General features: G+C 44.9%; 1 protein-coding gene across 1 annotated transcript in view; it reads right to left on the bottom strand.

The window, feature by feature from the left end:
• Nucleotides 1-9,361: 9,361 nt before the first annotated feature.
• The window catches only part of VPS13B (vacuolar protein sorting 13 homolog B), a 968,736-nt gene continuing 951,468 nt past the window's right edge, over nt 9,362-26,629 (bottom strand). The window contains exons 59-62 of the mRNA XM_066578394.1: nt 18,637-18,813; nt 14,742-14,844; nt 13,492-13,741; nt 9,362-11,223 (exon numbers count right to left, since the gene is read on the bottom strand). Of these exons, the coding sequence (XP_066434491.1) occupies nt 10,975-11,223; nt 13,492-13,741; nt 14,742-14,844; nt 18,637-18,813 (779 nt within the window). The 3' untranslated portion in view covers nt 9,362-10,974. The remainder of the gene's footprint in view (nt 11,224-13,491; nt 13,742-14,741; nt 14,845-18,636; nt 18,814-26,629) is intronic.

A 26,629-nucleotide genomic window follows, 5' to 3' on the forward strand; every position in this document is an offset into this window, starting at 1 on the left:
GGATCACAGGAGCAAGTGACTATATAATACCTCACTTGGCTTCCTGCCATGTGCCTAAACTGCATCATAACATAGTTTATGGTGCTGTGGGGACATGACAGGTTCTCTTTAAAGTGGCTGTCCCATGAATAATATTTAGTTAGATCCAGGCCATAATTTAAATACATTTTTTGCTTCTATTCCAGGACTGGTGTCAGAAGCATGCTAGCTGCTGTTCCTGTTCCCAGATATTCCAAACCTAATATTAAAATAGCGGCACCTGTTTCTATTTTAGAGCCTTTTGTTACATTCCAACTTCACAGGGGCAGAACAGGTCCAGCAACAAAATTTCAGGCTTACCAGTTGGACCGACAGACTAGTAATGCTAAAATTTAACTTATTACCTCAGTTTAAAATTCTATGAATAAACAAACAAAATAGACAAACATATACACAAATGGGATTCTATATAGATAGATCCCAGATAAGAGAAAATGCAGCAATGCATGAAATCTGGTTATGCACTAGTGTCAGCACTACTGCCTTGACGGAGCTATTGAATCTAGCTCTGGTCAACCAGTAGTTTACAACTTTGGAGAGAACTGCTCTCCATGCAAGTTAAATATCTTGCCTAAACTGACCCTAAGCCTCTCCACCATTTCTCGGTAGAGACAGAAAAATCATTGCTCTAATTGAGACTACAATTGGGTCTCTGATTCTTAGTCATCCTGGAATATTAAAGACGGTTTACACTAAAGTAACTTTAGTCGCCCTCCAGTGTATCGATTCTGGCCCCTGATGAGGCCACTGTAGGGCGAAACGCGTAAGAAAAGTCAAGTGAGGTCATAGATTGGTATACGTACTGTCGTTTGTTGACACAAGACAGTTGTATGCAACTCTGGCTTGAATCTATAAATTATATTACTATATGGAATAAAAAGTTACGAGTGCTCCATTTAGTGGTGACATCTTGGAACACTGAGAATCGAGCTGTTAGTAACACGGAATCTGAATGCATAACCAGATTTTATGCGTTGTTGCATTTTCTCTTATCTGGGATCTATCTATATAGAATCCCATTTGTGTATACGTTTGTCTAGTTTGTTCATAACTTTTATTACCTCAGTTTAAAATTCTAAATTTTAGCATTACTAGTCTGTCGGTCCAACCAGTAGGACTTTTGTTACATTCCCACATAACTACCGTGTGCGGCTGAGTCTCTGTTCAGTCACCGCTGCCAGTAGCAGCATGATCTTGTAGATCTGAAAAACTATACAGCTAGTGGCAGTCATGGCTGGGCTGAGTCTCAGCCACTTGCAGTACCTCTTGCGTGGGAATGCACCCTGTCTGTGTCTGGTCCACCTCCGTAAATCTTCCAAGATGCATACTCAGTCTTGCTTCTCAGCAGTAACGTCATCGCCTCTTACCATTTACTCAGCATCTCTTCTGACATCAGAGAAGATGCAGCAACTTCAGAACAGCCGCTCCCTACACCAGCAATCTCTCCACATACCCAGTTGTACAGAGAGGCAAGCAAGATTGAGCAGGTAGCATAGTTACTGAGGTGGACACAGAATAGCACAGCAGGCACTGCTATGCTTGTCTGAAACTGGCCATATGCTGTACAGCAGCACCAACAACCTGTAGTCTCATGTGAGTGTTGTGTATGCTCTGTGAGTATTACCTTTAGTGGATTCTTTATTAAAATGCTAACGACCATCTGTCTGCGTGACACGTGTTGTCACCGTCCTGTGATCAGTCAGTAGGGCTCTGAGCTCCGCCCCGATCACAGGTCCTAAAACAGGCAGACAGCTGCTGTGTGCTTACAGGACCTGTGATGTCACTGTCATGTGATCAGGGGTGGAGCTCAGAGCCCTGGTGACTGATCACATGAGTGACATCACAGGTCCTGTAAGCACACATCTGCTGGTTTAGGACTTGTGCCCAACTCCAGTACCTTTCCGCTTATTATATTAAAAAGCGGTGCATTATGCAACTAGAAACACTGGTACTAGTTTATACATAAGCATTACCCTTCATTGTAATACTGTCTGTGATAGGATAGCTGTTGACACACTTTCTCTCTAGAACAGGAAGTGTCAGGTGAGATTGGTGGAGTTGGCAGTTGCTGAGAAGACTACAGGATTTTTTTTCCAGTTCTTTTTCCATAGGTTTTACTGTAGAAGTGTAAACACTTCTGCTGCTGCAGCAGCCATGTAACCAAAGCCCAGTATGGAGTGAACGGGTATGTATACTTTGTTGCATTTTTAAAAGAGAAATATATATATCTCCTTGTGCACAAACCCTCTCATGGGAAAGTGAATAGAAGTCTTCATCAGTCATGCTGCTAAAGTGCAGACACCCAGTTTATACTTGCTTGTTCACAAGGGTGTATGTGTACAACGCTGCGAGTCTCCTGCAGCATTGTAGCCATACGCTCTGCTGGCATAAGCTGCGATTGGCACTGCGCATGCCCAGGAATCTGACGTTATGGATATGTGCAGTGTGATATTTATTCCCTGCTCTGTTCAGAGTGGAGATGCATATAGAAACACTGCCCATACCCAAGGCATGCAGATGGCCAGCATTTCATCCATATGATACGCAGGGAAAATGGAGCATGCTATGATATATTTCCACTGGGTCTCAATATACAGTGCCCACATACGTGTGAATGAAAGTCCATTGACTTACATTCACTGTTACCCACGGAATATGTGCGTGCATAATAAACAGTGCCACTGCGAGCCCTAATGCATGAGAATTTCTGTTCTGTGCAGCTACCAGTGTGCTGTGATATTGTTCCAGAGGTCCATGTTGGATAACCCCAAGTATAACTTGGCAGGGGGTCACCAATAGGGGGTCCCCACACTAACAAATGTGACAGCAGACAACTTTCACCCAGCAATAAAGACTTTACAAGGAGTTGACTTGTAAATGTGTAAGGAAGGGAGTTGGATGCCAGTTTAGAATCTGGTTACTATAGCCGTCGTCATCGAAGAATGTAACTATTAGTTAGTCTACGAGACACAAATCCCAGTCCAAGAATCACTTTCTAATATCACTTTATTCTTGAAATATAGACAATATTCAGTACTATACAGTGAGGTTCAGTTTATGAATTATTTCACATAAAGATTTCTTTTTAACACTAAAAGCATATTTACAGATCACGTTATAGCTGTGCTCTTAAAAACGCTGACCTAGCAGAGCCTGAGCAGGCGTTGGTTGTAATTGGCATCACACATGACGTGGCTGTGCTTTCCAAAATCTAAACAGCTTGGAGAAAAATTACCTGAAATTCAAGATACTGGTACATAAAGTGCAATACGTTGGTCCTGCTTAGTGCAAAGGCGCCACTTAAACGTAACTTTCCCAGAGAAGGCTCCTAATGGAGTGCAGACCACTTCAATGCAGGATAAGAGTTGTGTGCACTAAGATGTATGGATGCTGCTTGGCTACGAAATGCTCACGGGGAGGTGACAAATTTCGAGCTGCTACCTGATTCAATGTACAAAGACAGTATGTAAATGGACAATTATCCCTACAATCATAGAGGATAGTAGCTACTTCCTCCCAGGAACAGTGACTCAACCCCCCCCCCCCCCCCCCCCCAAAATTGCATACCATTCCTTTAATGTGTGGATAGGTGGCCTACATAATCCCCCTAATATCGGCTGTTGAGGGGCTCTAGCATGTTTGATTTTATGAGGCTATGCTTTATTATACCACTTTTGTCATATAACATGTTTATGGACAAGTTGGGGAAATTTCTGTCATTCAGCCAACAGCTATCATGTTAGAAATGCTGCTAGTTGACCAAAGTCCTGAAGAATCTTACTAAAAGGTATGTTCCAGCTGTAGATCACCTTTTCTAGATAAGCCCCATCGGCTGTAGGCAGTCCTTGCAGGAATAAAGTGTTACAATAGACCAATTCCTATGATTGGGCTATCCCAGGGGTCCCCAACTCCAGTCCTCAGGGACCACCAACAGGTCATGTTTTCAGGACATCCTATGGTAAAAATACCTGTGGCAATGTCTGAGGCACTGATGATAATTACATCACCTGTACAACACTGAGGAAATCCTGAAAATATGACCTGTTGGGGGTCCCTGAGGACTGGAGTTGGGGATCACTGGGCTATCCTATACCATATAGTAGTGCTGCGGTTTCCAGCGCTGGCTACTAAAAGGTAAAGAACCTTGATGTGTTCAATATGACATTTAGACAGAGGCAAACTCTTCATAGGGAACGTGTTTGGACACTGTAGTCCAATCTGCAGACAGATTATGATCACTCTGTATCCCTATTCAGAGATGGCTAGAAACACATCAACTGGACTAATTGATCCATTGATAATACTCTCCAGGACATGCAAAAGCAATCCGTGGGGGGTTTCCAAATCACACCCGCAGGAGTCTGGGTCAGATGGACTGTACAACGGTGGTTTCTCTGACAGAACAGATTCTGTTCATAAAATTATTTTACGAGAACACCAATAATGATCAGAAATTTCCCAAATGCGAAGAGGCCCGATGACCTCAAGTGTACTAAGAAGTATGGTGGCGAAATTCAAAGAAAAAGGAAGTGTGGGTGTCCGATCTAGAATAGGATGGAAACCAATTTTTCTTCAACAAACAGAAGACGGAACTACAGCTTCTGCTGAGAGGTTTATGGGGAATGCAAGGGATAAGCGGTACAACTGCTGTATCAAGATAGGATTTTCAGATGACTGGGTCATGTCAGCAAAGTGTTGCAGGTTTTTTCCCCTATAAGGTGGAACGCTCGTAAAAATTGTTTATCCCACATCCCGTCTCCTTGAATTAGTTTTACATGTCTCACAGCATCACACTGACCCCTGGTGGTCAAAATGGGAACTTTTCCCCCCCCCTCTACATGGATCGCTTTTGCATGTCCTGGATAGTCTTCTTACAAAGTTTGGTTTAATCACACCCAGTAGATGCTTGCCTTGACATCTCTGACTAGGGATACTTTAATTATCATCATTCTGTAGTTTTGTGGAAAAAGATTAAATCTGAGTAATTTTATTTATATCTCTGCTCATTCTCGGCATAGAGGTCCTGTGGGTGATTCTACTTAGTGATTGACCATGTTCCCTGTATGTACATAGGTAGCTGGCAATCACGGCTAGGACCGCCTCCTGGACCTGTTAGCCCAGAATGAGCAGATATGTAAATGAATAAAATACAATTTAGGACAGGTGCGCATGAATGTATTATGGCTGCATTCCTGCATCTGTTATTATGGCTGCGTGTAACCAGCCTGACTTGGGGGTTTACTTGCCTGGACTTCTATGATGTTGACAGTCCAAGTCTGTAAACTCAGAGGTTGGGCTGGAACACATAACGGGCACAGAAAGGTGTCCATAATATCTTTGTGTGAAACTGGCCTTATAGTGAAACTGTTGTCAGAAAACTTTAGAGCAAACTGCTCAGCCCCACCTGCTGTAGAACATGCGCCTGGAGACAGGACTGCATTTTCAATAGAAGTTCCCTTTAAGCCTTAAAATTGTCCCTCATCCATCTGTTATAAAGGCTATAGTCTGTAAAGCTCCCTGTACACCTTAGATTAGGAGTGGCATGTCGCATGAACAATCAGACCATCAGGGACTTTGGTGTAAATTTACTTAGATCAGCATGTTATATGCTAGTTGAAATCCCAAGTGCCCTGGAGTGAAGAGCGCACACCACAATGAAGTAGGCTCGTCTGCTCCACAATGTGAAATCTGTGGCAGTTATGAGCCTATATTATTGTAAACCTGTTGGGCTGTCCACTTTTTGGCAAAACAGGCAAACGCATTGCAAATAGAGTTGAGCGAACATGCTTGTTCAAGTAATCGCATACTCGATGGTACTCATTACTCGAGCGAGTACCACGCCGAGTTCGACCCCTCCCTGTTTTGACCCCTCACCGCATTACCACTTCCTGCTGTGATGTACCAGCGTCCGCACGTCCACAGCAGTATGTGGCGAGAGAGAAGGAAAAAAAAAAGCTCGGCACCTGGCGGGTCAAATACAAAAATGCTCGGGTCTCCCATTGACTTCATGGTCACAGATCACTTTCAGCACCGTCTGAAATAATTCACATATAGTTTTAATTTTAAATCAACTGTCTGAAATGGCTAAAATTGGCAGTTTTTACTTATTTTTCAACTAATGTTTTTGCCAGCTTTAGAATGAACTCGCCCTGTTATGAAAAGCCTACAAAGCTGTCCTGCTGGTTTGGTTTCTGAAGCAGCGTTATGTTTCTCTTATTTGGATGGCGCCCGAATACAGTAAAAATGTTATTGAACCTCGTTCAACCAAAGAATTGTAGAAAGCGGCCATCTCGTTCTAGTATCAATGTGAAGGAATAGTTTGACGCGGCAGCCAACGTTCCATCCTGGAGGCAGAAGGCACCTCAGTGATAGAAGAATTTACTAGGAAGCTGACAAATTGCTAATAAACCAGAATCTCCATCTCCATCGTTGATGATTTTGCTATTTTATTATAAATACATAAGCTGGTGATAAAATAATTTTTTTAAAAATCTGCAACTTTCATAGAGGAACAAGAGATTTAGATTTTTTTAAGTCATCTTTTTATATTTTTGCTTTTTGTACCTACAGATGTAGCAGAGCTAGATTTTCTCCCATTATGTATTTTAATATTAAATGAAAATAATATAGTATGTTTAATCGGCAGTCATATTTAAGGCCCAGTTAAAGGGGTGTTCTGGGTATTAGCTCAGTCTTAGAACTGTAACTTTAAAGGAGTTTTCTGGGACTAAACTACTGATAATCTATCTTTAGGATAGATCATCAGGAAAAGTCTACACCGATCAGCTGATCCTCCGACCTGCTATCAGTGCAGCGGTGCCGGGCGTCCACATTGGTGGGCAAGGCTGGAAGTGTAATAGGCAGCTTCACTCCCATTGAAAGCAACGTGAGTAATGCCTTCTATTACACTTCCAGCTCCTTCTTGTAGTCAGAGCTGGAAGTGAAATAAAAGGCATTGCTCCCACTGATTGCAATGGGAGTGAAGCGGTCTATTACAATTCCAGGCTTGACCACTAATGTAGATGCCTGGCAGTGCTGCATTGACAGCGAGCCAGAGTTAATGCTGATCAGTGGGGGAACCCCAGTGGCAGATCCCCACTGATCAACTATTGAATACCTACCCTGAAGGTAAGTCACCAATAGTAAATGCTCGGAATACCCCTTTAATACTGATATCATAATGAGGCGTTCTAAATAACAAACTCAGCTCTGCTATATCTATATTTATCACATAAAACTAAACCTTAACTTACTAGTCTCACTCTCACAGAGTATTAGCTCTACAGTAGTAACCCTTCATCTATAACACAAATGTAATCATCCAAGGGGTAATCGCTCCATTCTTCACTTATGATAAAGCTCCGCCATTGTTTATGCATCATACATCAGTATAGAAGTGAGTGTTACACATTTCTACAGCTCTGCTATATACAGTACGGTATTGTAACGTTATACCGCTAGGATCATGTATGAGTAATGTTATGAGGGGTTAAGGAGCTGCAGTGGACTTGACACATTTGACTTGAGAAACATTTATGTAAATGTCACATATTTCCTGAGAAATATGTTGAAAGTCCAATTTTGGTAGTCAAAGTACTTTGTAACATCTACACAGATCAAGTTCCCTACAACATCCCAGAGGTGTCGCTGATTAACGGTGCTTTAAAAATGTCAGACGCTTGGCTTTCCCTTCTTTGTGTTTGGAGCAGAAGTCCTGAACACAGTAACTGACCACCACACAACTTTAAAGGGGAAGTTCACCTGTAAGTGAACTACTCACAGTTTGCAGAGACTAGTGAGTGGAGTTGTGAGCTAACACCTCCCCTGATTAATGTTTGGCCAAGCTCTGTCACTGGTTATTGTCAGTGCTGCTCTGTACATGTTGTGCCAGAAACATATTTAAAGAGATCATTGAGGGGAACCTAAAAGGTTCAGACACTCTGTAAAGCACCATTGTCTCTTCACCATGGACAGCAGTGGTGGCCAGAGAAGGAAGACTCCACCGATCTACTTATGACATCTAATGCTCACTGGATTTTGCTTTAAGGGGTGGTATAAATCTTTTGTTTACTAAGATTAGATAAGAAAAAAACATATAGTTCCGCTATACAGGGGTTTTCTTGGCAAATTCCAAACAGTTAACCCCTGGGAGCTGTCACTCAGGATCCTTAGCAATAAGCCAATCGTCCAGCCTGCTTATTGCCAAGATGTCAGGGCCAGACATTATCAGCAAGTTTGAAAGCAGATGCGTCATAGAGGACTTCACTCCCATTGAAATCAATGGAAGCTGAAGCCCTCCTGTTACACTTTTGTATCCGACACCCTGGTATTGGAAGTGTAATAGGAGGCAGTGCTTCCATTGATTTCAATGGGAATGAAGCTTCCTTAGAGGCTTCCTGCTATGACCCTTAGGCCTCAATGTCCACGGGCAAAAGAAGAATTAAAATCCGCAGCGGATTTTAACTCTTCTCCCGCACGCGGATCCGCACCCCATAGGGATGCATTGACCACCCGCGGGTAGATAAATACCCACGGATGGTCAATAAAGGGGATTTTAAAAAAAATGGAGCATGAAAAAATCTGGACCATGCTCCATTTTCGTGCGGGTCTCCCGCGGGCTTCTATTGAAGCCGTCCAAATCCGCGGGAGACCTAAAATAGGAATTTAAAAGAATTAACTCACCTGCAGCGGGCCAGGAAGGTCTTCTCTTCCTCACGGGCGGATCTTTCTTGCTTCGGCTCGGCGGATGTGCCCGGCGCATGCACGCGGCACTCCGGCGACGTGCCACCGGCGTGACGAGTTCATCCGCCGGCCGAAAAAGAAGATCCGGCCGTGAGGAAGAGAAGACCTTCCTGGCCCGCTGCAGGTGAGTTAATTCTTTTAAATTCCTATTTTAATGCCTCATGTCCACGGGGCAGGAGGGACCCGCTGCAGATTCTACATGTAGAATCTGTAGCGGGCCTGATTTTCCCCGTGGACATGAGGCCTTAGGGTGCATTCAAATGAACGTATATCGGCTCGGTTTTCATGCTGAGCCGATATACGTTGTCCTCGTGTTCAGAGGGGGGGGGGAAGGATGGAAGAGCCAGGAGCAGGAACTGAGCTCCCGTCCCCTCTCTGCCTCCTCTTCACCCCTCTGCACTATTTGCAATGGGGAGGGGTGGGGCTAATTCTTGCCCCTTAGCCCCGCCTCCTCTCATTGCAAATAGTGCAGAGGGGCAGAGAGGGGGCGGGAGCTCAGTTCCTGCTTCTGGCTCTTCCATCCTCCAACCCCTCCCTGCAGAGAGAGACAACGTATATCAGCTCGGCGTGAAAACCGAGCAGATATACGTTCGTGTGAATGCAGCTTAATGATGACGCCCGGCTCCAATGCATTAACATCGGGCTGGACAGTCAGCTGAGCGCCAGGGATCCTGAGCGGCAAGCCCTCGGCGATTAACTATTGATGACCTATCCTTAAGTTAGGTTATCGACAGAATTTGACTAGAAAACCCCTTTAAGCTGGGGGGAGGTTTATTGTAGACCTAAAATGTCTGCCATCATGAGTAACACTTTATCAAATAGATCAGCAGTCAGGGGGAAAAGGGGAGGACATTATATATGTAGATACGTGTGTGCATATACTTGGGTGTGTTATGCCTGTACGCACGTGTAATGTGAATTAATGTGTAAAATGCGTATGTGTAATGTGTTAACGTGTGTAATGAGTTGATGCCCGTCAGTAAAGGAAGAGTCTCCAAGCAAGCCCTCGCACAGCCTACTCCAGTAGTTTAGTTTGGTAGCTCTACGGGGTACTATAGACAGGCTAAACCTTCCTTCCAATGTCCTGAAGAGTTTGCAGACTACTTCCGGCAGTGGCCTTGGCTGCATATGGACAGGTAGTTCGCCCTTCCATGGTAGGCAGTGTTCAATGAGAAGGCAGGTGTCTGTGTAAGATAGAACTGTGTTCATGTTCATGGCCTACACCCACCCCATAGCATGGGCTCCTGTCTCCAGTCCCGAGGACCTACAGGAACATTTGTATACATATCTGTGAACGATAGCAGTTTCTGTGGCCATTTAAGATACCAAATGAGTCTACAGAATGTGCCCACGTTACCCATTGATCCTGAATTCTGTGAGGATGTCGGTGTTGTTGGTAGAAGATGGCTGTCAACTATAAGGCCTCCCTCACACAGGGCGTTTGCAAAACGCTGCGTTTTCAGCACAGCTAAAACCACTGCCCATTCATTTCAACGGGAGACTCAGCTGAAAATGCCCAAAGATAGAACATGCAGCGCTTTTCAAAGCAGCGTTTTCAGCCCTGTGTGAGCAGCCCCATTGAAATGAATGGGAGCCTTGTACAGCATTTAGCACAGGGCTGAAAACGCCCTGTGGGAGGGAGGCCTTAGACTGGCTATAGGTGTTAGATATTTGCTGGCAGATTCAGCCAATTGAGGCGGGGTCCGACAGCAATCTAATATACAAGGCATAAATATTTTAGGGGCGACTGTATGGCAACTACTACCCCTTGTCATAATAGTCCAGCTGCTCTTTGTTTCTAGTAGCTGGATAGTTTTTAATACAACTTTAATATGTAAATAAAGGTTTTTTTATTTGCAGCATCATTTATTTTTAATTGTAATATTTTTATATATTTTTTCACATCAGATAACTAAACAAGCTGATTTAATGAGAGTTACAAGAGTAGCCGGACTATTATGAAGAGAGGTTGTAATAGTGCAAATCATGGATTGAACCAGAACCTACACAAGGCAGGACACAGTTACTTGTAAACACAAAGTATAAATTAGGAGAACTAAACAGACTGTATTATTATTCCATACGTCACCAGCTGTGATCTGACAGTTATGTTGGCTCTCATGGTAATGCATACAAGTTTCTGTCTGTGGCTCCAGTTGTGAGCTGAGGTTTGCAGAATGCTATAGATGCCAGTCAGTAAAATCCTCTTTGCAGAGCCTTATTCTTCACCATTTTGAATTTGCTAATGAACACTCTGATAAATGCTGCTTCCACTAGGAACTGATAAGTCTTTATGTTGGACGGTGGAGGTTCTGCAGCTACTACTTGGGCAGCGATGTGCAATGAGGACTGGCTAGGGATCAGGTGAGGTGAACTCTTTGCCACGTAGTCCACCAATCGGCTGTACTGCTGTTCGGAGAGGCGTTCTCTGGTCCCATCACACTGTGAGAGATGAGAGAGAATATGCTTTTTGTTTTATTACTATATTAACACTATAATTAAAAGGGGTTTATGGTAGTTTAAAGGCAACCTGTCACTGGGTTTGAACTGCCTGAACCCAGTAAAGGTATGTGCATTGCCCTCATGTACGTGTTATTCTGAAACGCTGCAGTGTTCAGAATACACACATTTTGAAATGTGACTCAGAAAGGAGCTCTGAGTCAGAGAGATGGCCACATCAGCTTTACCTGTCACCCAGCATGTTAAGTGACAGCTCTGTCCCTATGTACATGCAGGGAGAAAACTGTCAGCATGCGGTAGGCGGGGACAAGCTGGTGCGGCCCGTCTCTGACTCAGCATTGCAGAATAAATACACAGTAAAGTTTGACTTGCAATGAATCTCTAAAGTCCCATTTAGACACAATGATTATTGCTTAAGATTAGCTCAAAAGCCATCTTTTGAGCAATAATCATTGTGTCTAAATGTGCGGCCATCATGCACTATTCGCTCATCGCTAAATGTTAGCAAGCTGAAAATCAGTGATGAGCCTTATCAGAACCGCGCGCTGAGTTCTCAGCGGGATACTGCTGATAGTACTGTTTCAGCTGGTATCCCGCTCAGAGAACACAGCAGAAGTATGAAGAGGACAGCGCTCCAGCTGTCTTCTGCATACCCCGCTCGGAGCGCTCAGCTGTATACCACCTGAGCGCTCCAAAAACACAGCAGCTGTATACAGAACACAGTGCTCCAGCTGTCTTCTGCATACAGAACACAGCAGCTGGATACAGAAGACAACGCTCGGAGCACTCAGCTGCATACCAGCTGGGCCCTGCAAAAACACAGCAGCTGTATACAGAAAACAGTGCTCCCGCTGTCTTCTGCATACAGCGGGAGCCTTCATTTACACACTAAGCTCTTAAGTAGCTAATTAGCTACTTAAGAGCTTAAGCAAAATGAACGCTCAAAACTGTCACTCAAACTGCCGTTTGAGCGAATTTTGAGCGATCATCTTGCTGTGTAAATGCACACAATGATTATCGCTAAAAAGATTGCTTTAGAGCGAATTTGGAGCGATAATCATTGTGTCTAAAAAGGGGCCTTAACAGATGCACAGGGGCAATGGACATACCTGTAACTGAGAATGATGGGCAACATGAACCCGGTGACAGGTTCCCTTTAATTTTGAGGGGCTATACTCTAATCTAAAGTGGCCATTCTATATAGAAAAAAATAAAGAAAATTCACAGTTACAAGCCCAGTACTCCCACCCTCCTTCCACCTTTTTGTTAGTGATCGACAAGTAACAAAGTGGCATACATAGAAGAGGTGGGCCCCCTAGATCAATACCATGCATTCCCAAGTCTGAACCATCAATGCATCAGATAACTGAAATCACATATAGACATATACAGCCTAGCTGAGCCGGGTACGTGCCACATTCCCGTTTGTGTTGGTGCAAAGCAGAAGGAAAAAGAGTAAGGTTAAATACTCCATGAAATCACAACATTTCATACATAAGCAATGTTAATATGCTCAGTTATCAGACTAGGGCAGTGCACTTTGTATATACACCGCCCCATCAGACTAGGCCAGTGCACACGGTATGTACACTGACCCATCAGACTGGTGCAGTGCACTCTGTATATACACTGCCCCATCAGACTAGGCCAGTGCACACGGTATATACACTGCCCCCATCAGACTAAAGCAGTGCACTTGGTATATACACTGCCCCCATCAGACTAGGGCAGTGCACACTGTATATACACTGCCCCCATCAGACTAGGGCAGTGCAAACTGTATATACACTGCCCCATCAGACTAGTGCAGTGCACTCGGTATATACACTGCCCTATCAGACTAGGGCAGTGCACTCGGTATATAAACCGCCCCCCATCAGACTAGGGCAGTGCACTCGGTATATAAACCGCCCCCCATCAGACTAGGGCAGTGCACTCGGTATATAAACCGCCCCCCATCAGACTAGGGCAGTGCACTCGGTATATAAACCGCCCCCCATCAGACTAGGGCAGTGCACTCGGTATATAAACTGCCCCCATCAGACTAGGGCAATTCACTCTGTATATACACTGCCTCCATCAGACTAGGGCAATTCACTCTGTATATACACTGCCTCCATCAGACTAGGCCAGTGCACTCGGTATATACACTGCCCCCATCAGACTAGGGCAATTCACTCTGTATATACACTACCTCCATCAGACCTAAAACCCACGGTGGCTTTGAGCAATTGTAAATGAGACACTTACTTCCAGCTCAGTGGAGACTGACTGTTGCTTTAGCTGCACAAGGAGACAGTTCTCTGAGCCCTGGTCCTCCATACAGTCTATTTCGGTTACGGGGAAGGCTTGCTGCTGGGTGTCCTCACTGATACTGACCACAAAGAGAACCTCAGACGTGAGCAGCAGACAGCCACCATACTCTTGTCCCGAGCCGCTGACGATGACCACGTCCAGAGCCATGTGCAGCTCAGATTTTCCCAAAGACTGAAGCATTTTCCTGAAGAGCAGAAGAAATCAGCATTAGCCTTATGTCAGTGCAGTGCTGAGGGGATCGCTATCTGTGGATGACATTGTTTGTGCTTCTTATGTTTCATGTTTGGATGCGATCGACCGGAGAAGATCCTACGTGCTCTACATAAACTACCTTACATGAGGTTACTTACAAAAGCTATTTGCTGATGTACATTTCCAACACTTGAGTTGTCACACAATGTCAGGCCTTCAAACGTTCTTATCATTACTACGTAAAGTCTTTTTTTCTGCATGTGTCGCAAGTCTATAGAAGACAGTTCAGACATTTGTGACACTTAAAAACCACAATTTACCACATCCAAGGAGAACCAAGAATGAGGACTGCTAGATAATACAAACAGAAAGCCTGCAGCAGTAGACTGGGGTTAAAGTTGCAAGAGGGTATATAAAAGCTGTATGCTAACAGACGCTTCTCTAGCAGGTATTACTCTGATGTTGTTTTCTCCACTCAAGATGAGTTTCTCACTCCTTTTCTGGGATCAAAAAAAGTCCCCTATTTGTGACAATCAGAGAGCAAATGTGTTCTCTGATGGATAATTGAGGGGGTGATAACGTGAAGAAAAAAGTCCCTGTTACCCTCCCCTGGGACAAGAGGACAGGCAGGAGAATCACAGATCTATTCTTTGTTGCCTGCTAGTCCTGCCTCCTCCCCTCTGCTCTGCACACACCGACTGAAATGACAGTTGTAAGTGCAGTATTCCTGACCTCACTACAAACGGTTCTATCAGTGCTATGGCTTTAAAATGACTCCGAAAGCATGCCAGCAGCACTGATAAAATAAGACAGACAGCCGTTTGAGGTAGCAACTCTAATGTCCTTTTCTGAAGAACTAACAGATCTTACCCTAATCTGCAGGAGGGTTTAAAGGGTCCTACCCTATAAGGCACTAGTCCTACTAAGTCAAGTATAGGATCCCTTTAAGCTGAGACCATAACAGTCATACATAGTACTATGAGTAATCTTACCAGACATATTTCAAATGACTGTTGGGCGCATTGTGGGCTTGCAAATCACTGGGCAGATAACGCTGTTTAGGAAGTTGAGAGAGGCCGGCCCCATGTAATATCCCTGGAGGAGAAACAGAAACAATAACGCTTAGACTCAACACACTTTTATTTCCACAACCATAACATAATGGTTTATACCCATGTGAGACAGGAACCACAATAATTGTATGACAGAGTGTTAAAGGGCTACACACAATTATATTGTGAGCATTAGGTTACACACATACACAGTATGTTTATACACATCTTAGCATTCAGGCCCAAAGTCCTTTACAATGAGGTCATTTCTTTGGAAGCAACTTCTGCAACATGTAGCCGATTCTTAGCGCATTAAACTGCAATGGCCATGCACTTAAACCTCATGATGTCGCATTAGCTTCAATCCAAAAAAGTGAAGGTTTGAAAAGCAAGCTTATATTAGCAATTAGTGGAAACCTGATACCCTTGAGAGCCGTCCATCCCTGACTGGTATCACACACATCGTTTACAAGTTCCACAGAGGAAGAAAAGAGTTTGGGCTGAAGTTACCGTCCTAAAATTCTTCTCCGTACGTGTCATGGATGGTAAAATTGAAAAAACAAACAGTTTGCCTAGATACGGTATTTATGGAGAAGTTACTTAATCCAGCTGTTAAACATTGATACATATAGGTTTATGAGCCCTCCAGAGACATGTGGTTTTGGGGATGCGGCAGTGAGTGCCAGCAAGCACAGGGCGACAGCGAGAGCTATTTAAACAGGTCTCGAGGAGGAAAAAGGAGAGGAGAGGAGAAGAGGAGACAACATGTGCACATTGTGATGGCTTGTAAAGGTTTAATAAATGAGGCATGGTCATTACTGCAAGAATTAGTGGTTTGTAAAACCTTCAGCGATACTATAAAACGGTTTTATGGGGGATGAATTCCCTGGAACGCCAGACATGGAGAATATGTTCTGCTGTGATGGGATTGAACACGGCCTGCTTTTTCCACTGCAAAATATACATCCCAGTTCGTAAAGATTTAAATGGGGGAAAAAAGTAACATTCGCTCATGGATTTCACATACATTAGGAAGAGTTTAAAGCACAGCTTGAAATGTAATCGGTTTCAGAATTCACTGCGCTCTACTCCCTAATTCCATTATCGCTGACGATATATATCACTCACCGCTATGTACTGCGTCACTCAGAAACACATTAAGATGGCTGAAGGAAAGTTGTCCAATTTTGCCAGAAATGATGCACTGTATTTATAAAACCCCACCCTTCTCAAAAACTGTGTATGAGCAGCATTTTGCAAGTATACACTTATACCTGCATTAGCTACCTTCTACTGATCCGGAGTTACATCCTATAATTTACTCCAGAGCGCTATACACAATTCTGCTGTTACTGGAAATAGTCAACAAGGTTGTTGTCAGACACATCCCTAACAGCAGAGCTCAGATAAAGTGATGGGACAGTTACTGTAGTTTCTCCTATGTCAGGTGCCTGTTGTAAAGATGAGACTGCAGCTTATGAAAGCAAGCCATATACAGAAGACTCGTTGATCCAGCAAGGAATCCTGGGAGAGGAGTATAAGGTAAGCAAATATTGTTTTCCAAATTTCCTGAACTTTTTTCTGTATATTACAGGGAACTTGTTGAGATGACAGTCCACATGGGGCATGTAACATGCTTCAAAGTAAACAAGCAAGTGGGTGCATTTGCTGAGACACCAGACAAGCAAGCATGTCCATATGTAAATTGAGTATCTCAATTAGTGTTCAGCGAACTGGAAGAGTAAAACACTGTTTTGGATCAAATTTTACTAATAGTTTGTTTTGGTACAAACCTGAACCTCAGGTGGTTTGTCTCAATCAAATCCACAAAAGAAGGAAGAAAAAGAAGTAGTAGGAGGGGGAGAATAAAAAAGGAAGGGATTAAAAACAACAAGGAAAAAGAAGAGAGAGTAAGGAAGAAGGATGGAGAAGAGAAAAAAAGAAGAATTTAAAGGAGATGTCTCGAGGAAGCAGTTAATTTTTTTTTTTGCCCAGTCCCCCCCATTAAACACACATTACTAAGCCCCCCTGTAAATGACATTTCTAGCTGGTTCGTACTTACCGTTCCAGCGTTTCAGCAAGTTATAAAAGTTTCCTCAAGATGGCCGCCGGCTCTTTCCCAGTCGCTCGCTGCAGCCCGACGTGCGCGCTCCCGAGACGCCGCCAGCTGTGTCTCCATGGCAACCGGACGCATCGCAGCCGCCGACCAGACAGCAGGTAACCGGCGCTAGCCCCCGGCTCCCCAGCGCTAGTTCCCCCGGCGCAGCGACAGCCCCCCCGGCCTAGCGACAGCCCCCCCCATCGCAGCGACAGCCCCCCCGGCCTAGCGCTAGCTCCCCCGGCCTAGCGACAGCCCCCCCCATCGCAGCGACAGCCCCCCCGGCCTAGCGCTAGCTCCCCCGGCCTAGCGACAGCCCCCCCCATCGCAGCGACAGCCCCCCCGGCCTAGCGCTAGCTCCCCCGGCGCAGCGACAGCTCCCCCGGCCTAGCGCTAGCTCCCCCGGCCTAGCGACAGCCCCCCCGGCCTAGCGACAGCCCCCCCCCATCGCAGCGACAGCCCCCCCGGCCTAGCGCTAGCTCCCCCGGCGCAGCGGCAGCCCCCCCGGCCTAGCGCTAGCTCCCCCGGCGCAGCGGCAGCCCCCCCCGGCCTAGCGACAGCCCCCCCGGCGCAGCCCGGCGCAGCGGCAGCCCCCCCCGGCGCAGCGGCAGCCCCCCCCCGACCCATCACTTACCTGGGAGGCTTCTCGGGGCTGCTGGGCTGGGCTGGGCTGGTCTTCTCCGCTGGGCAGCTCCAGTTTCTGCACCTTCCTCTAACAGAGGATGGTGCAGAATGGCCGCTTCAGCGCGCTCCCGAGCAGTGACAGCTCGTCTGCGCATGCGCAGAAGAGCTGTAGCGGGGAGCACACTGAAGCGGCTCGTGCTGAATGGAGAAGACCGGACTGCGCAAGCGCGTCTAAAAAAGCAAGCTGCCAGCGAATTTAGACGGAACCATGGAGACGAGGACGCTAGCAACGGAGCAGGTAAGTGGAATAACTTCTGTATGGCTCATATTTAATGCACAATGTATATTACAAAGTGCATTAATATGGCCATACGGAAGTGTATAACCCCACTTGGTTTCGCGAGACCACCCCTTTAAGGAAGAAGAAGGAAGAGAGTTAAAAAGAAGAAGAAGACAGGACAAAGAAGGCAGAAGGAGAAGCAGGAGGGAAGAAGAACAATGAAGCCGAGGGTAGAAGAGCAATAAATAACGAAGGAAGTAGGAGAAAAAGAAGGAAAAGGAGAAACCAAAGTATAAAAAGAAGGAAGAAGAAAGAAAGAAAATGCAAGAAAGAAGAAATTAAAAGAAAGAAGGAAAAACAAGAAAGAAGAGATAAAAAGATGAAAAAGAAAAAGGAAGAAGAGGGGAGGAGAAAGAAGTCAGGACAAAAATGAAGAATGAAACTGAGAAGAAGGAAGATGAAGAAAACAAAGCAGGAAAGAAGAAGAAAAATAAGAACAAAGCAGAAATAAGGAAGAAGAAAGAGAAGGAGGAAGAAGGAGGAATGAAAAGAGTAGGCAGGAGAAGAACATGAAGACTGAGAGGATGAAAAACAAAGGGGAAAATAAAAAATAAAAAAAAGAAAGATAAAAATAGGAGAATAAGAAAGAAGAAGGACCTGTATAACGCTGCTGTACTCATTTGTTCCAGAAAGACCCATGGAGCCCCCTAGGTAGAGGGATGCAGTTATCATTACAGCCTCTGTCTCCCCAAATAAAGGTACACAGTTTAAGAACACTAACCACATGTGGCTTGTCTGTTTCAGATCACCATTGTAATCACTGCACCACTTACCATATCCTGTCTGTGACACAAGTTCTGCAGCTCCTCCAATTGGCTTTGTGAAAACACCAACAATTCCTTTCCCCACACCAGAGATGACCCCCTTGGCCTTGTGTCCAGCAGAAGCCTGAGCCTCAGATGTTCTCTGAAAGTTCTGCATAGGCTGATCTACAATTCCAGCAATCGCACCTGAAATGAAAGTAAAACATTATAAGCTTTAGACAACTTAAACAAATCTGCACCTTTATATCATGTTGTCGTTTTTACGTCCAAAATTCTGTACTGATTAAACCCCTAAGAACCAAGACTGGTAAATATACAGCGCTTGGTCCTGGGCTTTAATCCCCGCCTATAGCAAAAATATGGTGCATGATTAAAGCCCCTGCTCCTGCAATCAAGCAGGAGCAGGTCAGGTTCAATGAGCGCTATGTAGTAAGAAGTGAAAGAGGAAGTATAACTTCCACTATGCAACCCAGTGATCACATGAGTGCCAGGTGACCCCAGTTACAGCAGAGCCACAGGGTCCTAGCAGACCCTGATCAGCTTTGTTAATGACTGATATCACTACAGGGGCTGTTTTTCCCTGTAACTGGGGCTCCTATAGATGTGTGAATGATCCCAAGAGGTCATATATGACATCATGGGGGACACAGATAGTAAAAAAAATAGCTACAAAAATAAGTTTAAAAAAAATTACAGAATAAAATAAAAATATATATATAAAAAGGAAATGAACCAAAGCCAACGCCGTATGCGCTCTCTAATCCAAAACTATACAAATTATATACCAAAACAAAAAGAGGAGCCTATTCCCATACTATTTTATTGTAAATTTAGTAATTAAAAAAACAACTATAAATGTAAAAAAAAAATCATTTTTTGTAGCTTTTTACTCCCAATAAAACATGGGAAAAAATGTCAGTGAAAAAAAGATATTTTAAAAAACCCTATACGTCATAGAAAAAAAAAGCTGAAGGTAGCTGAAGGAAAAAAATAGGGCAGTATGGGGAAAATCCCTAAAAAGGGTCTAGTCCTTTAGGTACAAAACAGCGTTGTACTTAAAGGGTTAATTTCCTAATATATGTTTATAGGCGGCAGAGCTCCAAATCTCCAGTATAGACAGGTTTAAAATATAACATGCTAGAAGCCACCAACAGGGGGGGTTCACTACATACTGTCTTATTATTGAGTTCAATGTATGTATGCACTAGACTGCCTCTAGTGTCAGTTGCAGGAAGTCAATGTTATTTTTTTAAAGAGTAACATGTCAGATAGTTTTGATCGGTGAGTGTCCGGAGGCGGAGACCCTGCCTATTGCTATAATAAACTGGCAGAAGCACTCAGCTGAGCATTGTGCCCATTCGGCTGTCATCGCAAGCAGTGTACAGACTCCGTAGACTTTCTATGGAGCCCATACATTGCTCTGAGCAGTTATGGAAACAGCCAAATGGGCACACCGCTCAGATGAGCCCTTCTGCCAGTTCATTCTAGTGATCAGTGGGGGGTCTCAGCACCCAGACACCCACCAATCAAAATCTATGATATTTTAGTTTATAAAAAGTTTAGTTACCCTTTAAAACTATATGTATGCAGGAAATATAGTGGCTCTGACTCACGAGGCTAAACTTGGAGCTTCTGAGCCCCAATGCAAAATCTGTAACAGGGCCCCCAAATATAATGGTTAGAAATGAGCACCAAAATGCTCGGGTCCCCGATATTCGAGTCGAGATTTTCGTAAAATTCGAGAGCTCTATTCGAGTAACGAACCCCATTGACTTCAATGGGAGACTCGAGCATTTTTGTATGGGGCCCGCCGGTTGCCGAGCTTTTTTTCTTCTTCTCTCTCTCTCTCCTCTGCCAAGCAAGCCACAAACTACCATTGACGTGCGCAGCGGAGAGGGGTCAAATCTGACACGTCAGCAACGGGGAGGGGCCAAAACTGGGGCGGGGTCGAACACGGCGTGATGCTCGCTCGAGTAGCGAGCACCATCGAGTATGCTAATACTCGAACGAGCATCAAGCTCGAAAGAGTACGTTCGCTCAACTCTAATAATGGTTTATTCAAAGTACTGGGCTCCCTATATGGAGAAGAGAGGCCTTATGGGCCCCCTAAGGCTCCTGGGCCCCGGTGCAACCGCGTCCCCTCTAGTTAGGCCAGTGGCTCTGATCACTATAGAATAATATTAACAAAATAATCAGATCATAACTGTGAACCTATTCAAGGGTGGAAATGTACTTTAAGGAAGAACATCTGATTTCAAGAGGGAACATTTAAATTCAGAGATGAGTTTGTGAACTCCTAAGCTGTTTAGTGCACCTAAAGGCATATCTTTATCCACAGAATATGCCTCGAAAGTCTGACAGAGGCGATTCCCATTTCTAGGACCCGCATATATCTCTAGTTCTAGCTCCGCCTCCTCTAACCCAGTTGAATGCAGTGGTTGCTTGTGGCCTGGAGTTATGGAAACAGCTGAGTGGGATGCACTATGCAGTTTCTGTAAGTTCTATTAACTTCTATGGGAGGTGAGCAAATAACGTATCGCAGTCTGCTCAGCTGTTTCTGTAACTCCCGACCACAGTATCCAGTTAGGCTGGGGGCAGTGAGAGCCAGAACTAGAGATAGATGCGGGTGCCATAGGTAGGACCCACATCTATGGCACCCTGTGGATATGCCATGAGAGTCACAGTTGGAAATACCCCTTTAATAACTATAGTATTTAGATCTCCAAACTTAAAGGGGTTTTCCACTGCCGGTTTAGTCTATACCAAGCACAGCGACGTACATTGTACATTGCACAGCAGCTCAATCCCATTCAGGCCTGAGAAGTGTTTGCAATGCTTACTCACAGCATCTTCAATCAATTGATTGCCAGGAATCCTGAGTGCTGAACTCCTGCCAATCAACTATTAATGACTAAGGCCTTCTTTTTATGCTGCGTTTTCAGCAGCGCTGGCACGCGTTTTGCCAGTCTTTTGGCTGCTGTTGTTCTCTGGAACTCTGTGCAGGCTTCCTGACACTTATAATCCCTAACAGACCATCTTTTGTTGGTAATGTGGGTTGAAGACCACGCCTCCAGCAAGAGACTGCTCTAATTGGCTGAGTCATTCAATAAATGGCTGTGATTGGCCAAGCCCCTCAGCCAATCAGAGCAATCTCTTGCTGGAGGCGGGGTCTTCAATCGTTTTTACCAGAAAAAGATGCTTTGTCGGGGATGACAAGTGCAGGGAAGCCTGCACAGAGCTACAACAACAGCTAGGTGAGTATCGATTTTTTTTTTCTCAGATAGTGTAGCTAAGGCATTTAGCGCTGCAAAAAATGCAGTATTAAGTTGTGTTGCGTTTTTAGCAGTGCTGAAACCACTGCCTATTCATTTCAATGGGCAACGAAAACGGACAAAGATAGAACATGCATTGCTGTCAAACCACAGAGTTGGAAACGCTGCATTTTGACGCTTGTGTGAACAGTTCCATTGAAATAAATGGGATCGTTGTACAGCATTTAGTACAGCGCTGAAAAAGCAGCACTAAAAGCTGTACAAAAACGCCTGTGTGAGGGAGGCCTTGCTCTGAGGATAAGTCAAAAAGTAGTTTCAGAAAAGCTCTTGAAACCTATGTTACCAGGTCCCCATGGTATAAATTACCACGGGGACCTGGTGACTTACTCACCTCTCCCCGCTCTCCCATTCATCTTCTACCGCTGGATCCGGTCTCCCTGTGACATCACTAGGCAGGCTAGCTACAAACAAGCTGCAGCTGCTAATGCCATCACTCAGTGATCATGGCTGAGCGCGGTCATTGGCTGCTACAGCAGTTTTACAGGACTTCAGCAGAGACAGTAGCCGGATGACAAATGGGGGAGTGGGGAAAGGTGAGTAACTACTGATTTGTTAAGGGTACGTTCACAAGTAGTGAAAACGGTGCAGATTTTTCTATTGAAAGGTTGAAATCAGCTGCAGATTCGCAGACTTTGACATGGTTTACCACGCTGTTATGATGGGGATTTTCCACTATGGAAAGTCTGCACTATTTGCACTAAGTGTGAACAGACCCTTAGGCCGGCTTCCCACGGCTGTGACGGGCTCCGCCGCGGCCCATCACGGCGCCCCCCAGAGACCCCAATACTTACCTCCGGATCCGGCGTCCTCCATCCCGCATGATGCTTCGGCACGCATGCGCAATAGAGCGCATGACGCGCCGGCCGCATCATATGACACGCCCACAGCGTCACAAGATGCGCCGGCCGCGTCATATGATGCGGCTGGTGGTGAAGCAGTTTCACGCTATCTTCCGCTGTGCTACAGCGGAAGATAGCGTGACGGACGGCTTCCATTGACTGCAATGGAAGCCGGCCGCGCGTACACCCGCGGCAAATACAGCATGCCGCGGGTGAGGTCGGGTGATTTCACGGTGCGGAATTCCGCTATGGAATTCCACACCGTGAGCATTGAGCTATTAGGTTCAATAGAACCTAATAGCTGCGGGCAACGCGGCGGATTTTCGCAGGAAATCCGTCCGTGGGAAGGAGCCCTTGAAGTTACAGTTCTAAGACACAGCTAACTACGACACCCATCATCCATCAGTGCCCTGCGTGCACTTGTAGTAACACTGCTGTGATTAATGCTACATACATGTTCCTGACCTGACTGCTCGCTGGAGAAAAGCACATTATTCATCCCCTGAACAGTATTTGCACCCAGCCAATACATGACATATATATATTTTTACTTCTGTCTTTATAGCCTTTGTTGTTTAAAACCAATAGACCTCATGAAATACGATCATGTTGAGCGAGGAACTGAAACACTTAATTTCTTTGGAGTGAATGAGAGAATATTAACTTTACCATGGGACACAGTCACTCCCAGCAATTTAATGGTATTGCTGTTTTTTTGCTGTTCTCCTCATTTTTCTTCAGATATTTTGGACTATGGAGATTTAAAAGGCTTTTGTGGATGGAGGTGACATTCAAAAATCTGTCAGTGACACAGCCAGGCCTGCTATCTCCAATAACACTAGAATATTTCTGCTTGTGCATCATGGTTGCAGACATCAATAGGGAATCTATAGCCGCTGTTTGCTTTGGAGCATATGGAATACAATACGTGGGGGCTTCATAAAGATTGCTGGAAAGTAGGATTTTCTCACGCTTGTACCTGCCTCATCACTCATCCCTGGACCTTGGATCTTAATTAGGGTCTTATATATTAGATGCAATACCATGTGATTAGGGGAGATATCTGGATGCATATTGACCCCTGAGGCTAATAACTGAGTACAAAGCGCACATAATCATATGCTATTCATTGTCCTGGCTTCACACTGAGGTCAGATCGCGATGCATACACTGCGGATACAGCCAAAATGTAATGCTAGTTTTCACACTTAAAATCCCTTTAGTGGCAGAAGTCGGGTCATGTGAAATGGAATTCTCACACGTGATGAGTGTCCGCTTACAGGAGATGACTACTTCTAGATGGTCATTCCAGGTAATTTATGAAGGCAGAAAATAGAAGCTTTATTACTCGCTAGTCTGAGCCAAAATGCAAGAACCTCCATTGAAATGAAGGGGAGAGGAAAGGTTTGCATTCTAAGCTCCTGGGCACAGGGGTATACATATGGGAGTAAATTAGAGGAGTTTTCCAGTGACACAAAAATGTGTTCAATCATGTAGGAAATGTTATAGAATAGGAAATATTAATATATTTTATTGTACAAATCTGCCTGGTCTCAGCACAGGAAGAAGGAAGGAAGCCTCCCCCCCCACTAACTGTGATAGTGAAGGGGGCTGGTTTAGCTATTGAACTGAGGTCAAAAGCCCGCCCCTTTCAAGCACATCACTGGTCATGTGTAGACAGAGAGGCGAGGAGAGATCAAGGCCAAGTAGGGCTGCTTCTACCAGGAGACTGGCGCTGAATCTGCCACATTGGGGCAGATTTCAAGAATGAAATACATTAGTAAGCACAATTCTATAATATTTCATATACAATAGAACATATTATTGTGCCACCAGACAACCCCTTTAAGATACTGATATCAAAAATAATTTGATAATACAGCGGTCAAAAGTCAATTGTTTTCATATCCACAGCACCAGACTCCCTGCATCCTTTCGCATAGCTTTAAGGTGGCCATAAAACATCAATAGAGGACGGCTGAATGACAGCTCTTCTCCTTGACTCGCCCATACATATTGGGAGAAATTTACTAAAAAACAGCATTTCTGACGCCAGGCTTACTTTAGTATATTTTCCCCCAGCACATGCCCCCTGCCGGAAAAAACGGTCAGCACAGAAGGATGAAATGTTGCAACATTTTTGTGTGAGCGGCCTTGTGCCAAACTGGTGTAAAGCCTTTTTAAATGTCCCCCATTGGCTCTCAGTTCACCTAAGGCCGGCTGTCCATGGGCAATGCGGTATCCCGCGGCGAAGCTCCGCCGCCTGGGAGCAGGAGCACTGGCTAATCTCCGCTGGTCAGCCCTATCTAATAGATAAGCTGACCGCGGAGAATCGGGCATGCTGCGGATTGCCCTCCGCGAGCAGAGAATCGCCAGCGTTTTCCATAGAAACGCTATGGGAAGCGTCGGCTGGCGTGGTGCGGCGAATAAACTGCCGTGGACAGGGGGCCTAAGAGTTCATGTCTTTTCCGTAAGTAGAGTACAGAAAGCTGCAGCCAGTCAGTTCTGGCGCCAGTGTATTTCCAGGAGGACAAAAAGCAACACGTGTTGAAATTCAAAATGCCCGATGCTTCTTTTCCAGGACATCACCTTTCAGGGGAGAGTCAGGAGGCCCACATACACGGGAGACAGTTTGGTCCTGCCGAGATTGGCAAGTTTGGTCAACCGTTGTCCAATGCATATGGGAAGCTTTGGGGTATGTTCACACGGTACGATAAAACATGGATTTTTCTGTACATATTTAGCCTCTAAAAAATGTGGCAGAAATCCACGACTGAGTCACAAATTTCCACTGCAGTTTCACATACAGGTAAAATCAGTGTGAGGAATTTCTGACACAACGCTGTGTGCCTCTCCGTGGAATCATGTCAAAATACAGAGAGTTATACCAGCAGCACCATACTGGGCAGGACAAGAGTAATGCAAAAGCCAAGCCAGGAATCCAAACCGCCATCCCTGTAGACAGTCAAGAAAAAAGTAACTTGGCAGCACAAACAGGGGCAGATAATGTAGACGAGGTTGAAGCGTAGCAAGCAGATTCTGTGAATTCACAAGGCTAAATCAGCATGTGAATCGGTGGCAAAATACGTAGCAGAGAATCAAGGCTTAACATTGGATTTGTGCTGCCGCTTTTAGAGGCATTAAAAGCTGCATCAGATTCCGCGTGTCAAGAGTTAGATTAGAACATTCTTTCTTAATGCATCCACCACTAGAGGGAGCTTACTGAAGATTTCTTATTGAGTTCAAGGGAAGCTTAGGCCTGGCTCCCATGAACGGGTTGGATTCTGCAGCGGACTCCGGCTGTGAGCCTGGCCAGTGACCCTGCGTACCTCCCTTAACTGTACTGCGGATGACCATGGAGGCTTGCAGGCGATCAAGCGCAGAATTGATGATGCAGGTGCCCACAGCCCATATGCAATGTTAATTTTGCATATCTCGCCTCCAATCACAGAACAGACAGCAATCAAAAAGTCATATGAATTACCAAATGGCATTATTAAAAAGTACAACTTCTCTTGCTGATCCCCCCCCCCCCCCCACACACACACACGGCACCACTGACAGAAAATGTTGAATGAAACATTTTCTTAGCATGGTTTTTTTAGTTTATAAAAACATAACAAGCAAAACTTAAAAAGAAGCGGTGTAAATTGGTATCATCATAATCGTGCTGACCCAGAGAATAATGTCATCACATTATTTATTCTACAAGATGATCATCGCACAAATTAAATCCAAAACAACAATGGCAGATTCCCCTCCCCCCCAAATACCCTAAGGCCTCATGTTCACTAGAAAAATACAATCCGTGCAGATTTCTGCAGCAGATTC

Source organism: Eleutherodactylus coqui, chromosome 9 (assembly GCF_035609145.1).
Source record: "Eleutherodactylus coqui strain aEleCoq1 chromosome 9, aEleCoq1.hap1, whole genome shotgun sequence".
Taxonomy (NCBI): domain Eukaryota; kingdom Metazoa; phylum Chordata; class Amphibia; order Anura; family Eleutherodactylidae; genus Eleutherodactylus; species Eleutherodactylus coqui.